At 33.5% G+C, this 15480-nt stretch overlaps 1 protein-coding gene across 2 annotated transcripts in view; it reads left to right on the forward strand.

The window, feature by feature from the left end:
* Positions 1-15480, forward strand: part of LOC115878390 (1-phosphatidylinositol 4,5-bisphosphate phosphodiesterase classes I and II) — a 333255-nt gene that overhangs the window by 291879 nt on the left and 25896 nt on the right. For both annotated transcript variants that reach the window (XM_030894884.1, XM_030894885.1), the window contains exons 7-11: positions 2224-2486; positions 3486-3661; positions 9355-9565; positions 12654-12928; positions 13808-14002. In XM_030894884.1, the coding sequence (XP_030750744.1) occupies positions 2224-2486; positions 3486-3661; positions 9355-9565; positions 12654-12928; positions 13808-14002 (1120 nt within the window). The remainder of the gene's footprint in view (positions 1-2223; positions 2487-3485; positions 3662-9354; positions 9566-12653; positions 12929-13807; positions 14003-15480) is intronic.

Raw genomic sequence — 15480 nt, forward strand, 5'->3', positions numbered from 1 at the left:
ATTTAAAGGACTAATAAAAATATAGGATCTTCTTCCGATGCGCAGTAGTGAACGCAACGGGTATCGGCAGCCATACGGACCGGATGCTGTTCCAGAGAGCATAATAAAAGATATATCAAGGATCCAGACGTCTTAAAATACTTGTTTTTCCAACGTTGCTAGCTCTCGTACTACTACGCAAGCTGTTGCTAGGATATTTTATTAATTTTAATTGTGTTTTTTAGACATTGTGAATGATCGTAAACTAAAAAGTATATAGTGTAATTGAAACCACTAATTTATTCCACTAATTGGGAGGTTTTGAATGAAGCTGTAGTACTTTTCAATTAGTAGAAAAAGTTAACATACTTTTAACTTCTTTGGACTATTAAATTTTCGCAATTTTTACACCGTTTCATGACCGGTGGCGCCTCTAATGTTTGTTCGCACGGTTTTACTCGGACTTGTAGCTATTAGAAAAGAAAAAGTTCTAAAGGGGGATGTTTTGTGTTCAAAATTAGCAAAATGTCATTGTAGTCTTTGACTTTCATCCGTCGAGAGAAATCATGATTAGAAATGAAAAGCTTAATGTTTTATAAGCTAATTATGATCTTCTTCTTCTTCTTATCACGCCTTCTCCTGCCGAAGGTTGGCGATCCAAATGGCAATTGTGGCTCTGGAAACTGCAGCCCGGAAGATTTCCGCAGACGAGTGTTCAAACCATCTCCTTAAATGTTTTAGCCATGAGTTCTGGCATCTTCCTACTGATCTTTTCCCCTGCACTAATATGAGACGAAGTATTTCGTATCTACCACCTCTCATCACATAACCCAGGTATTGCATTTTTCTTTCCTTGATGGTGTTCAGTATCTCTTTTTGTTTCTGCATGCGCTGGAGTACTTCATCGTTGGCGATCATTTGTACCCATAAGATTCGCAGCATCCGTCTGTACACATACATTTCGAAGGCTTCTATTCTCTTTTCGGTCTGTGAATCCAGTGTCCAGCTCTCACATCCATAGAGTAACACAGAGAAGACGTAGCATCTGGCCATTCGAGTTCTGAGTTCCGCACTGAGGTCTCGTCATGTAAAAAATGATTTCATACTCACGAAGATTTTTCTCGCTTGCTCAATTCTTGAAAATATTTCTCTTTTCGGGTCGCACTGACTATTGATGTTAGCTCCTAAATACTTTATTGAGGTCACTTGTTAGATTGTTTGTCCCTTGATACGTAGGTGTGCATTTATTGGACTTTTGGAAAAGACCAATAGTTTGGTCTTGGAGACATTGAGATGCAGTCCAAACATTTCACTATAGTGGACTACGGAATCTATAATGCTTTGCAGTTCTTGTATATCGTTGGTTAAAACAATTGAATACGTCAATCAATCCTAATTTATGTCATATACTAATATACCAAACCTTGGTTTTTATCGGAAAAAAAAATAAAAAAGTTATAGGGGTGAGCCACTTTTTTGAAGCCAACTGGATGCTGTTTTTCTTTTCGACCATACATACGTGCATATGTTGCCATGCAATTGCTAATATATTATAATTATTATATTATTATACAAGGTGTCCCAGAAATAAGTGCAAGTATTTTAAATGGTAGTATAGTTCAACCCCAGAATCACGCCTATGAGATTTTTTTCGCAAAAAAAAATTAAATTCGGAATTTTTGGAAAAAAATTTTGGAATTTTTTTTAGTTTTTAGTTAAAAAAATAATTTCTTGATAATATGACAACAAAATATAGGTAGTAAATTAAATTTACAAAAAAGAAAATCCAGAAAAGATCCAGTGGTTCTCAAAATTTTAGCAAAAAATCATTTTTTTTGGAAATTTCAAAGTAAAATAACTCCGTTATTTTGGACTTATTTGAAAAACGATAAAGAGAAAATATGTTTCTTTTATCGAGATCTACCACCCCTTAAAATACTTGCACTTATTTCTGGGACACCCTGTAGAAATAAAGATGTCTAATATTTATGTGGTCACTATGAAATGTTGATAGGTAACTGACTACATACATAATAAATTATAACAAAGTTGTTGAATAGATACTTTCACTCGGACTAACTAAAATATCTGACTTCTGACTTGATTTTAGAAAAAAAAATCATCTTGAAGAACTGATGCATTACGAGACTTGACACTTTTTTCCATTTTATGTATTTGAGGGAATATTTTATTATTTTTTTATAAATCTTATTTAAAATTTAATTTCATATATTTTGATTCCAGGTGTGTGGAACTGGATTTTTGGAAAGGCAGGACAGACGAACCAATCATCGTTCACGGTTATACTTTCGTTCCTGAAATATCAGCCAAAGAAGTACTAGAGGCCATTGCTGAAAGCGCTTTTAAAACATCCGACTATCCCGTGGTACTGTCGTTTGAGAACCACTGCAACCCTAGGTTGCAGGCAAAAATAGCGAACTATTGCAGGGAGATATTCGGCGATATGCTTTTGGATGCGCCTCTGGAGAGCCATAAATTGGAAGCAGGTAAAATCAGTATATATCACCGGATTATCTTTACAAGAGGAAAAACTTTTTAATTATTAATATTTTGAGAAAAAAAGCATCTTTCTTACAAAAGACTTCTTGTAGACAAAGGTAAAGTAAACAAACTAAGTAAACAAACAAAGTAAACAAAGTACACAAACAAACAAAATAAACAAACAAACATACAAAAGAGAATACAAAACATTATACAAATAACATGGTCAGTCTTATTGTTTAAAATTAACATTTATAAATGTTTACAATGTCTAAGAACAAAAAAATAAAAATAAGATTCAAAAATATTTAGTAAGTTTATACTAAATATCAATAACCTCTAGATAAATTTACCTTGATGTCATTAGTAAATATAGTAATAGCAAACATTAGACCAGTGTTTACAAGATCAAATTCGATTATCAAAATATGTCATTTACGGTGTAGAAAGTCTTATCTAGTAAATGAGATTTAAATGCTTTGCGAAATGAAGAAAATTATGTTATGGATTTAATTTCAAATGGCAGGTGATTGTGCATTTTTTTCGAGTTGTATAATATTGAACTTTTAACTAACTCTGAGCATGGGGTAGGTAGATAAAGATCTTGCTCCGCGTTCCTGAGTGGATAAGTGTGAGATGGCCTTTCTTGAGAAGCTGATACATGCTTACGTATTAGGCAAACGGATTCAAATATAAATAAGGAAGAGTTAATATTTTTAATTTTTTAAAAAAGTCCTGGCAATGAGTTCTGCTTTTTAGTCCCAGTGAATATCGAACAGCTCTCTTCTGGAGCCTGAAAATGCTCTTAAACAACTTAAATTCGCTTATATAAAGTTATCACTACACTACAACTCACTAAACAATAAGAATAAAAGGAGAAACAGCTTAAACTAAAAACTTTTAAAACGTCGTATGTCTCGTCGACACTTCTATGATCGAAATGATTATTGTTATTAAGTAAATTTATTAGTTATTATTTTTATTAATTCTGTATATATCACCAGGATCGCCATTACCACCACCATCACTCTTGAGACGGAAAATAATCATAAAAAATAAGAAAAAACACCATCACCACCATAAGAAAACCGCCTCAGCGCAACCTGTGAATACTCAGAACTCCGAACAACCTGGCAATGGAGAAGCTCCACAACATGCACCATCACTACAAGCTAGACAGGTAAGAGTTATCCTAAATGTACGTAAAAAACTTGTTTAACTGTCGTGAATTACGCATTTTTCATATCATAAATAATTTTGACGCGATTGAGAGTCTCTAACGCCTAAAGAAAAGTCCATCTAACGCCTAGACATAAAAGTGAAGCACTTTTACGTCTAAGCATAAAATAACGAAAATATGTTATTAAACTGACATAAAGTGTCAATTCAACGAGCGTAACCATAGTTTCTCGATATACAATATTACTTACAAGGTATTACTTTAAATCTTTTTATATAACGTTTGAAGTTGTTTGAAAAATTATTTGTGGAGTTTGAAAAAAAATACTATATACAGGGTGAGTCTTAAATAAGTGCAAATATTTTAAGGGGTGGTATATTTCAACCCCAGATATACGTCTATGAGGTTTTTTTCGCAAAAAAAAGATGTTGAAAATCGTGCATTTTCTTTTAAATTTCCCTGTATATTTTTTGAAAACTTTTTAGAACTGCCTGTCCACCGCAAATTTTCCCACGGTATAATTTCTTAATCTCTAATATTACCATAGTTACGGCTTTACTCTATGGTTACGGCATTAAAAAGAATGCAAATACAGAAAAAATCCCAAAAATTTTCAAACTTAAATAACTCGGTTATTTTGGACTTATCTGAAAAATGGTAAAAAGAAAATATGTTTTTTTTATCGAGATCTACCAGCCCTGAAAATATTTGCACTTATTTAAGACTCACCCTGTATAATCTACTCGAAGTAAAAATGACTTTATGTGCCTCGCCTATGATATTACCATATGATCGAAAAAAACGAGTCCAGTTGGCTTGGAAATGAACATCGATGACATTCCTCATGTAATTTTACATATAAAGTGAAACCGATCTTCATTTCATAGCCATCGCTGACGTCGTCTCGCAAAAAGTGTCATTTTTACTCCTAATAAAACAATATACTATTCAAACGTCACAAAGGTATAAATTTTTGTGACGTGATTGACAATATAAAAAAGACATTTTATCGCCTAACTTTTTTATGAATTAAAATAACAAATTATTAATTCCTCCTAAACACGCGATTTGATAAGTGAAAACCACATACGAAATTTCAACTCTTTAGTGTGAATTATTTTCTAAAAAAGTCGATGGTAGTGTGATTTTGGTTCACCCTATAATAAAATAAAGCAAATAACTTTTGAAAGAATCTTCCGGAAAACAGTAAAAAATATTATTGTGAAAAATCCTTATAAAAGGCACCTCCTGTATTTTTTGCGTTTATGGATTTACCCCTGTAGATAAGAAAATATCTTACCGGTGCCGGTGTCAAAAAGAAATAATCGGCATATTATCCAGATTGGCTCTCTATTACAGGTTATTTAACTGCATACACGTGTTTATCAAATATTGGCAAAAATTAGTGCGGTGTAAACCAAGTTATGGGATGGATAACTTGAAGATGGAGAGAAAAAAGAACACATAAAGCATCAGTTTGTGTTCTAGATCCAAAATCGTTCAAAATTGTGAGTGTGAGCTTCATCCAGGACAAATACGGAGGCAACCAACAATAATATTACCCGCGTATAAAATAAACACGGAAGAACATATCTCGAAAGTGTACTAATATAAAGTGCGCAAAACCTTGAGTACTCAACTCAAAATGACACGGTGCAAATCCGGAAGGCTTTCTGGTTTTCGTTACATTAAAGTTTATTTAATGATTGATATCTAAACTCACCGGCACGAAAAACGGGCACGTTAAAATGTCGATGTAGGTATTTTAAAGTTTGATATATTTTGTTCTAGTAGGCCGATTTTGATGATTTTTTAAGCAATTTGGAGCTAAATTGTTTGATTTTTAGGGTCTATTTTTAAATTAAAAATGAAAGTTCTCATCTGTCAATTATACGAGGGAAAACAAAATGTTCATATTTTGGTGAAAGTTTGAAACGCCCTGTAATATGTTAAGACAGCAAGAATTTAAATTAATTTCATCATCTAGGTACATCCCTTTTTTTCACAAGGGGCCGTCCTCTGCCGGAAACACTGCGACCTGTAAGGCCTATTGTGTTTGTCCCCTTTCTATATCTGCACCCATTCTCCTATCCCTGTGCCCTGCACTAACTTATGCAGGTCCTTGATAGGATGGGAGCATAGTTCCTCCGGTTCTAGCCTAGTTTTCCCAAATAAAAAGTGTCACTTGCGATCCAGAGCCTCGCAATGACATATTATGTGCTCCGCTGTTTCAGGATCTTTATCGCAGAGTCTGCAGCAAAGACTTCCTTGATACAGGTTGAGCTTGTTCAGGTAACACTTGACAGCCATGTGTCATGTGAAGAGGCCTGTTGTAATCCGCACTTTATTCCTGCTAAGCATTAGCAGTTCTTTTGCGGTTTTAGAGCTAGGCCCTTGGATAAAAGCCTTGCTTTGTCTGAGCCCCTGTCCGTTTCTCCAGTGGACATTCTGCTTTTCCCTGATCCAGAGTTTTAATGCACCACGGGCCATACATTTGGGTATTCCCAGTACTGGCTCTGGACCAAGATAGGATGCCGATGATCCTTGCCTAGCTAGCTAATCGGCCTTTTCGTTGCCTTGGATGCCGCTGTGGCCCGGCACCCAGAATAATTTAATTCTGTTCCTTCCAGCCAGAGCTCCCAGTTCACCTAGGCATTCCCAGACGTGTCTAGACGATACCTTTGGGCTCATAAGCGCCCCAAGTGCCGCCTGACTGTCTGAGCATATATTGATGAGCTTACCTGAACGAGCCCTTCTATTGTTTTCTCTCGCACATTGTAGAATGGCGAAGATTTCTGTCTGGAATACGGTTGAGTGTTTACCCAAGGAAAAGGATCAACTTACCCTTGGTATTTCCCCAAATACTCCAGCTCCTGTTCCTTCAGCGGTCTTTGACCCGCCTGTGTACCAGGTTAGTCCATCCTGAAGGAATGTTATATATGTCCACATTCCTCGATCCATTTTGTTCACCTCGAATGGTTTGTGGTAGTGATAAAGAGGGGTTATTTGGTCCGATCTAAATTGGAGTAGAGGTCCCCCAATAGAATCTCTCATATTTGAGTGTCCTGTTTGTGTCCCATTTCCCAGAGACAAGACACTTTGTTGTCGATAGAGTCTCATTCTTGCCTCCGCCTCGCCTGGATCACTAAGTGAAGAGGCGGAAGGTCCAGAAGCACCTCCATTGATGCGGATCCCAACAACTTTATTTTTGTTGGAGATATTCGCTTAGAAGAAGACACTAGCATTCTTTTGTACATTAAAATCATGCCTTTGCTTTTGGTCCTAATTAACAGACCTAGTAAGTTGTGGTTCCGAAGCAGGCCTTCTTGAGATAAGATTTTCTTCGTTTAATGTTAATGTACGCTGCTTAGGGGCAATTTATTATAAATTTGAAAATATGACAAACGGCAGTTTCTTCAAGCGAGAAACTTCCAATAAGTCGATCGTCTCGATGGACGTCTAGCATATGAACTGGTCTCGAAGAAGCGATTGCATTGTACTTCGTACACACCTAAATTTGCGACATAATTTTAATCCCTATCATCTTCAATTAAAGCAACTATAACGGATACACCTTCTGGACTTAAAACCATCTCTGCTAGAGTGACTGCCCAACAGCCAACAAATAATAATAATATGATGTTTCAATAACAGTGACATTACATAAATCATAAACACTATTTCATAGTTGACTGGGACCAAAAGCAAAGTCACGGTTTTAATGTTAAAGTTACGAAAAAATGTTGTGTCTTCTTTAAAAGCAAATATCTCCAAAAAAAATAAAGCTATTGACATGAACTAAAAAATTAATTATCAAGAAAAGATACACCTAGATGATAAAATGATTTTCCAATTTTTAACATATTCCATAGGATGTTCGAAACTTTGACCAAAATAACAACATTCTGTTTCCCTCGTATAATAATTGACAGATGCAAACTTTCATTTTTAATTTAGAAAGAGAAACTAAAAAGTTAAATAATTTAGCTAGATATTGATTAAAAAATTATCAATAGAGAACAGAGTCCCCTAGAAGAAAATGCCCGTTTTTCATTTAACATAATTCGTAATTTTATATTATTGAATTATTAATAATTTAAGATTTAACGATTGCCGTCACCATGGATGTTCCGTTTGGGGAAGAGTACTGTCAGAAGCGGATCGATGGGAAAATTTCCATGCGAGATGAATTATACTGGCAGTATACCGATAAAATGCTGGAAATCTCTTATGTGCCTGGTGAGCAAAGTGATTGATGTGCAACCATGCGGTTTTCTTCCATACTTCACTCTTCCACACTCTACAGAGATCGCGCATATATCGCGAGCCTCTCGTGTGTACTTGTGATGTGTGCCATGAGTTGTTTTTCACAAGTACACGGGACCTACGTTTTATCGCGGAATGACACGTTCTAAATCGGAAAAATGTCTCCAAAAATCCTATATGGGTATTTCGCCACTGCAAGAAAATCTACAAAATTAAATAGTTATTTTTTGTAAACACTTCTGCGTTAATCCCAAACGGAAACTACTTGTCAGAAGTTAGGTTTACAGATATACAAATTTGCCTAACGAACAAAAAAATGCTTAACGTTTCGGAAAGTTTATCTCTTTCCGTCGTCGGAAGCAAAAAAAATACAAAGAATAAAGAATTAAAACAAAAACCGTTGACGTTCTGTTAAAATGACATTATATCAAGTTAAACTTCAAAATTAAGAATTACTACCTTACAATAATTACTTAATAAGGTAAAACCAAAAAGCCCCATACTTTCTGTATGATTATTTTTAATTTTTACGTATGCTATGTTTATTTATGTTATGTTTTTTTTTTTTTTTAAATCAAAGAAGCGATTGCCATACATTACTAACATGATGCATGAGCAATACATTTATTTTTATTAGATTATATTAAAAAAAGCCTCTTTTATTTTTCTTTTAGATGCTATCGCTTCTTTCATTATAATTTTGGCGTTATTAAAATTTATTCTGTGCCCTGTGTCCCATGAATGCTGACAAATCTTAGATTTGTGAAAATCTCCCTTTCTTAAATAATCTTTATGTTCTTTATTGGACTTTTGATTTTAAAAAAACATAACATACGTAATAAATTAAAAATAATCATACAGAAAGTTGGGGCTTTTTGGTTTTACCTTATTAAGTAATCGTTATCAGGTAGTAATTGTTAATTTTGAAGTTTAACTTGGGGGGATATAATGTCATTTTAACAGAACGTCAACGGTTTTTGTAGAAGAATCTGTTTTAAAAAAATAGTGTTCTCAAATAGTTGAATTTAAATATTTTAAATAGTTTTTTCTTTATTCTTTGTATTTTTTTTGCTTCCGACGACGGAAAGAGAAACTTTCCGAAACGTTAAGCATTTTTTTGTCCATTAGGCAAATTTGTATATCTGTAAACCTAACTTCTGACAAGTAGTTTCCGTTTGGGATCAACGCAGAAGTGTTTACAAAAAATAACTATTTTATTTTGTAGATTTTCTTGCAGTGGCAAAATACCCATATAGGATTTCTTGGAGAGATGAATCCGCCACATAGGTATAGACATTTTTTCGGGAAAAAGTGCTATCCCTTTCCTTTGATACCCCTCCTATTCGGTGTTCTTTTCGTTTATGTTAAAATTTGAATGGTATCGATTGGTCATTTATTATCGATAAATACAGATTTTATTGTTACAGGGCTCGAAGGATTCCACTGGAACTGAGGATGAGGAATCGAGTACCGATGAAGAGGCAGAGGCGATGGAGGGCGACGGACAACATGCCGAAAGTGTCGAAGGGTGTGCAAGCGATAAACCACCAGCATCAGAGACTGAGGCCGGTGCAGAGATATCTGCTCTAGTAAACTACGTTCAACCTGTCCATTTCAACAGTTTCGAAAATGCCAAAAGTATTATCTCCAAAATCTAAATCAGTGATTCTATTCAAACTGTTGCATTTTTATCAAAAGTATTTAAATTCTATGACCCTGGATCATATACCGGGTGCGTCTCAAAAGTGGCTCACCCCTAGAACTTTTTTATTTTCTTATATAGAAAAAAGAGATTTGGTATGTTAGTATATGATATAAATTAGGACTAATTAACGTAATCAATTGTTTTCGGTCACTCCCTGTTTCACCGGAAATGGCTATAACTTTTGATTTTTACATGGCACTCTCGCTATTTTGTTTGCTCGATAGAAAATGACACTCATAAATAAAATGACACATTTTCACATATGGTTTATTTGAAATTATAACATGCGGTTCATAACGACAATTTGACTCGAAATACCAAGTCTGTGGTACCAAATTATTCGTAAAAAAAAATATTTTTCCAAATATGCTAATGAGCCACACTCGTTCCATTTGAAAAAATTTAGATATAATTAAAAATACGATTTGGGCATCTTTTAGCCGGCCAGGAGAATAGATTAAAAACATTAGACGATCAAATATATTTTTCCAAGGCTCCTTGATTAAAAATTAGTATTTTTAACACAACCATGACACTCTAGATTGAAATTTAAAATACGATTTTTTAAGCGATAATGTTAAAAGTTGACATATGATACGTCATTCTATTCAGAATGTGATATTCTGTTGAATAAAGTAAAAAAATACCGAGGGTGTCGTTTAAAAAACAAAAGTTGTAATTTCCGGTGAAACAGGAAGTGACCGAAAAGATTTGAATACGTCAATCAATCCTAATTTATGTCATATACTATTTACTAACATACAAAATCTTGTTTATTTATCTGAGAAAATAAAAGAGTTATAGAGGCGAACCAGTTTTTGTGACGCACCCAGTATACTTACTTAGATAAGTAAATAACTAAAAAAACGGTTCTAAACATATCACTTATAAACTATTATCTTGTTACTTTGTTGCACGCGCTGTAGGGCTACTCTTTTACTATCCTTGTCAGGAACTATCGTTCACGCGCCCAATTTGAATATGAATTTTAAAAACTGATATGCAACTATAGATAAAGATACATAAAATTAACTTCTAACTAAGCACACTGTTTTAAACAGGGTCTGTTCAAAAGCTACTTGATAATGGTTCGATTCAAGGAGGGTCTGTTTCAAACCGGATCTGTTACAAATAGTCTCCACCCCCAACACAACAAGCAGTCGCCAACTTAGATTTAGTGATTCAGAATAAAACTAGTTACAGTATGCTGCATAAAATCAATAAATAAATAACAAATAGGCTATAATTTATAAAGATAATGTCGTCAGTGAAACGTGATAACCTGCTAACTCCATTTTTTACGTTAATAAGTTTTTTTATACATATTTAAAAAAATACTCTATAAGTAGGGAAAGCAAATACATTTTTCCCCATTAAAGAAAATTTGCTATTTTAACTCCATAATATCTGCTAACTCCCAGTGATCTGAAATAGCCACCGAAATGCTGCTATCTCCGTAATTTCCGTTACGATCACGCTAAAGCAAACACACTGATTCTTACTCGTATGTTTCTTTAGTAGAGTACGTTGATCCAGGGTCGCACTAGGCCAAAGGGGCCCGGGTGGCAATGTAAGGAGGGACCCGTGTGTTTTTTAAGTATTTTTTTCGCCTTACGTTTTCATCAATTTTTCCCTATTATATACAGGGTGAGTCTTAAATAAGTGCAAATATTTTTAGGGGTAGTATATTTCGACCCAAGAAACACGATTATGAGGTTCTTTTCGCATTTTTTTTTTGAAAATTTGGAATTTTTAAAAAAAAAGTTGGAAATTTTTCTAATTTTTAGTTTAAAAACATACTGTGTTTGTAATATGGCAACATAGGTAGTAGATTAAATTTACAAGAAACAAAATCCAATGATTCTCAAAATTATAGCAAAAAATTGGAAATTTTAAAAGTGAAATAACTCGGTTGTTTCGGATTTATTTGAAAAAAACGGTAAAGAGAAAATATTATGTATTTAATATGGCTAGTCCGATCCTGCGTCGATCCGTTCTGTAAATACGGGGTATCCCGTAGGTAAGGGGAAAAACGAAATTCTCCATATACGAGCAATTCATCGGCGTGCTATAAATAGTTTAAATAACCATTACTTACTTGTACAAGAAGTTCCGTAATACCTAATCAGTTTTATTTTTTTCAACGTTTTTCCACGTAAATGATACATAATTTTTATAAAAATTAAAAAAATATGGAGAAAAATAATAAAAATTTAATAAAATCACGCACTGTGAGAATCACGCACTGTGAAAATCACGCATAAGCTCGGTCTACTACCGCTGTATAAAAATTAGGATAAGCATGGAAGGATCCTACTATATCTTCTAAGAAATTATAAGCTTAATTTTTAAATTATTTTCATATTCATTCAAGTCCAAAATGCTGCTACTTCAGTTCTTTAAAAATGCATTAAAAATGTATTCGTTTTTGGACTTGTATGTTTTGCTTCTAGGCCGACGATATTATAAATATATGGTTATGAATATCATATTTTTTAAGTTTAATTATTGATTATCTCTTTGGGCAATATTCAATTCCATTTTCAAAATTTCAAACAATAAAGATTACTATCTCCAGAAGTATATTTTTATTTCTTAATTCTGCAAGACGAATATCTGCTATCTCCCTATTATGTCTGAAAAAATGATGTAACACCACGATACACTAACAAGTTTACCGTGTGTAACACGAAATATTGAGTTTTATTGTTGCCCAGGAAATAAAATTCTTATCTCTTTATCATATTAACACATGAAAATACTTCCTACATATTTACATATTTTTTGTACCGTTTTTTTGCTCTTCTGTAAAATTAGGAATAATGGAGTTAGCAGTTTATCACATTTCACCAATCATTTCACCGACGATGTGTTAAGTTTCCCCGAAAGATGTCGCCACACTTCTTAACAATACGACTATAGTGTTCAATCAGTAAAAGCAAACAGTACAGAACACAAAAATAACAGTTTAGAATGGAGTCACCCATATATACCTTTATAACACAATATTTTCATTTGTAGAAAAAAATCGGTGCTACGAAATGTCCTCTTTCGACGAGAAAAGAGCTACGGCCCTACTCAAAGAATACCCAATTCAGTTCGTGAACTATAACAAGTACCAGCTAAGTAGGGTGTACCCGGTGGGTACCCGTTTTGACTCGTCGAATTTCATGCCCCAAGTGTACTGGAACGCCGGCTGTCAGCTAGTGGCACTCAATTTTCAAACGCTAGACTTAGCGATGCAACTGAATTTGGGAATATTTGAGTACAATTTTCGGTCTGGTTATATATTAAAGGTAAGATTTTATAATATCGATTTGATCTTAGAAAATAGGATTCAGAACGCTTAAGTATTTCAGTTGACAGAAAAACAATAAAAAAATTGGTCAAGTGCGAGTCGGACTCGCGCACGAAGTGTTCCGTACCATTCATTATCTATACAACATTAGACACTATTATTATAATATAATAATACTTTTTTCCGATTTAGTTGAAATTTTGAATGCGTGTATAAGTAATTTAAAAAAAATTAAGAAACACATTACTAAAAATTGTATTAATCAATAATAAATATGTAAAAAGTAAAAATAAATATGTAAAAATATGTAGAAATTAAAAACGATTAAAAAAAAGTCGCCTTGACTAGGATTCGAACCTGCTTTACTACGGATCCAACGTCATAGCAGCGTAAAGTCCTAACGCTTTAAAGACGTGGCCACCGAAGACTTGAAAGATTCTATGTAAAATTCTTACTTAAAAGATAATGTTTAGTGAAAGTACTTTTTTATTGATAAACATTTATTTAATTCTGTTTTTAGTATTTGTTCTTATAGCGGCAACATAGATACATCATTTGTAAAAATTTCAACTGTCTAGCTATAACGGATCATAAGATAAACCTTTGTGACAGACGGACGGACGGACAGCGAAGTCTTAGTAATAGGGTTCCCGTTTTTACCCTTTGGGTACGGAACCCTAAAAAGACTTAGATAAATTACACTTTCAACTACAGATTTTCCTAAATGAGAAGCGGTAGTATATATATTAAAAACAAAACAAGAAACAGTTTTATCACATATTTTTATTTAAAACGTTTTTCTTATGTTTTTTCACATTACAAATCACATTTATTTAACAAATCATATTCTTCTGTTTTAATGTGATATTATTTCTAGCCCGAATTTATGAGAAGAACCGACACCAGATTCTATCCTTTTGCCGAATCTACAATAGATGGCATTATAGCAGGGACTGTCAAAATTCAAGTTATATCGGGACAGTTTTTAACGGACAAGAGAGTCGGGACATATGTTGAGGTGGAAATGTACGGTCTCCCAGCAGATACAGTAAGAAGAAGATTTAGGACCAAGGTACGCAATCAATCTATTCTTTCGAAATACCTATAAATATTTCATCAAAATATACAGCAGATCAAGCCAAACCATTAAACAAGATTGAATCAATCATTGGAGCATCCTGTACATGATGTGTATGTACAGGGTGGGACAAATTCGACGCTTTTAAATGGAAACACCCTTTTTTATAGGAGATAGACGAAAACTAATATCGGTGTCTGGAGCTCAATTTTCATCAAAAACATGATGGTGAAAACCGCACATCAATATCTGTTACCGTCTCGGAGTTACGGGGTGTTTTTCAAAAATATGTATTTTTAACAAATCGCTGTAACTTTTTTATTATGGAAAATTTTGAATTTCTATGAAAACATTTCCAAAGCACCTTTTTACGTAGAATTTAATGGTTTAAGTATATTTTTTTTTTAATTAATAATTTAAGAGTTATCAACAGAAAAAATTATTTTTTATTTATGACACCCTCTATATTTTTAAAAATTAGAATTAAAATTACCTTTCCAAAAATATAGCACACTTGATATTTTGTTGTAATCCCCTTCGAAATACAGAATTTTTAAAAGTTTGCCACTTTTAACTAGTAGGCTTTGGACCCCTTATTGATGATATGCCCATGTTATCAGCAAATTTTAGCAGCCAATTTCAAGAATAATTGAATAGCTAACCAAGATCCCAGACGTTGGCCATCGAGGCCGCCTGACTATCGGCCCATGGATCTAATCCTATGGATATATTTGCGGATGAATAAAGGTTCCTTATTCTTCCGTATAATCTAGACAAGAATTAGAAATACTTAGCAGTTTTGAGAGGGTATCTTCCCCACTGAGTTAATGAATTCCGCGAGAAATGTTCAAAAACTGTCTGTCTATAACAGAAGACGGTCGACATATCCGAACAGGCGACATATCCGAACACCTGTAGCAAAATCTCATGTCTTGGTTTGCTATTTATTTTTATTCTTATTGGATATAGTTTAAATGTGCTGATGTTGGTTAAATATATTTTAGATTGTTATAAAATTCTGCATCTCTCATAGCAAATATTATTTTCGTTTTAATTGATGCTCACAGCTAGAATTTTTTTTTGTTCCAAGCCTACTTATTTAAAGCGGGCGAATTTTTATATACTCCATATCTCGAAGAGGAATCGAGCAAAATATCAAGTGTGTTATATTTTTGGAAAGGTAATTTTAAATTCTTTTCAATAAATTAAAAATATATAGGGTGTCCTATATAAAAAATCAAATTTTCTGTTGATAATTCTTAAATTATTAATTCTAAAAAAATTATATTTAAACCATTAATAAATTGTACGTAAAAAAGTGCTTTGGAAATGTTTTCATAAAAATACAAAATTTTCCATAGCAAAAAAGTTACAGCGATTTGTTAAAAATGCATATTTTTGAAAAAAACACCCCGTAACTCCGAAACGGTAACAGATATCGATATGCGGTTTTCACCATCATGTTTTTGACA

Source organism: Sitophilus oryzae, unplaced genomic scaffold (genome assembly GCF_002938485.1).
Source record: "Sitophilus oryzae breed Bouriz unplaced genomic scaffold, Soryzae_2.0 scaffold_1508_pilon_pilon, whole genome shotgun sequence".
NCBI classification, from domain to species: Eukaryota; Metazoa; Arthropoda; class Insecta; order Coleoptera; family Curculionidae; genus Sitophilus; species Sitophilus oryzae.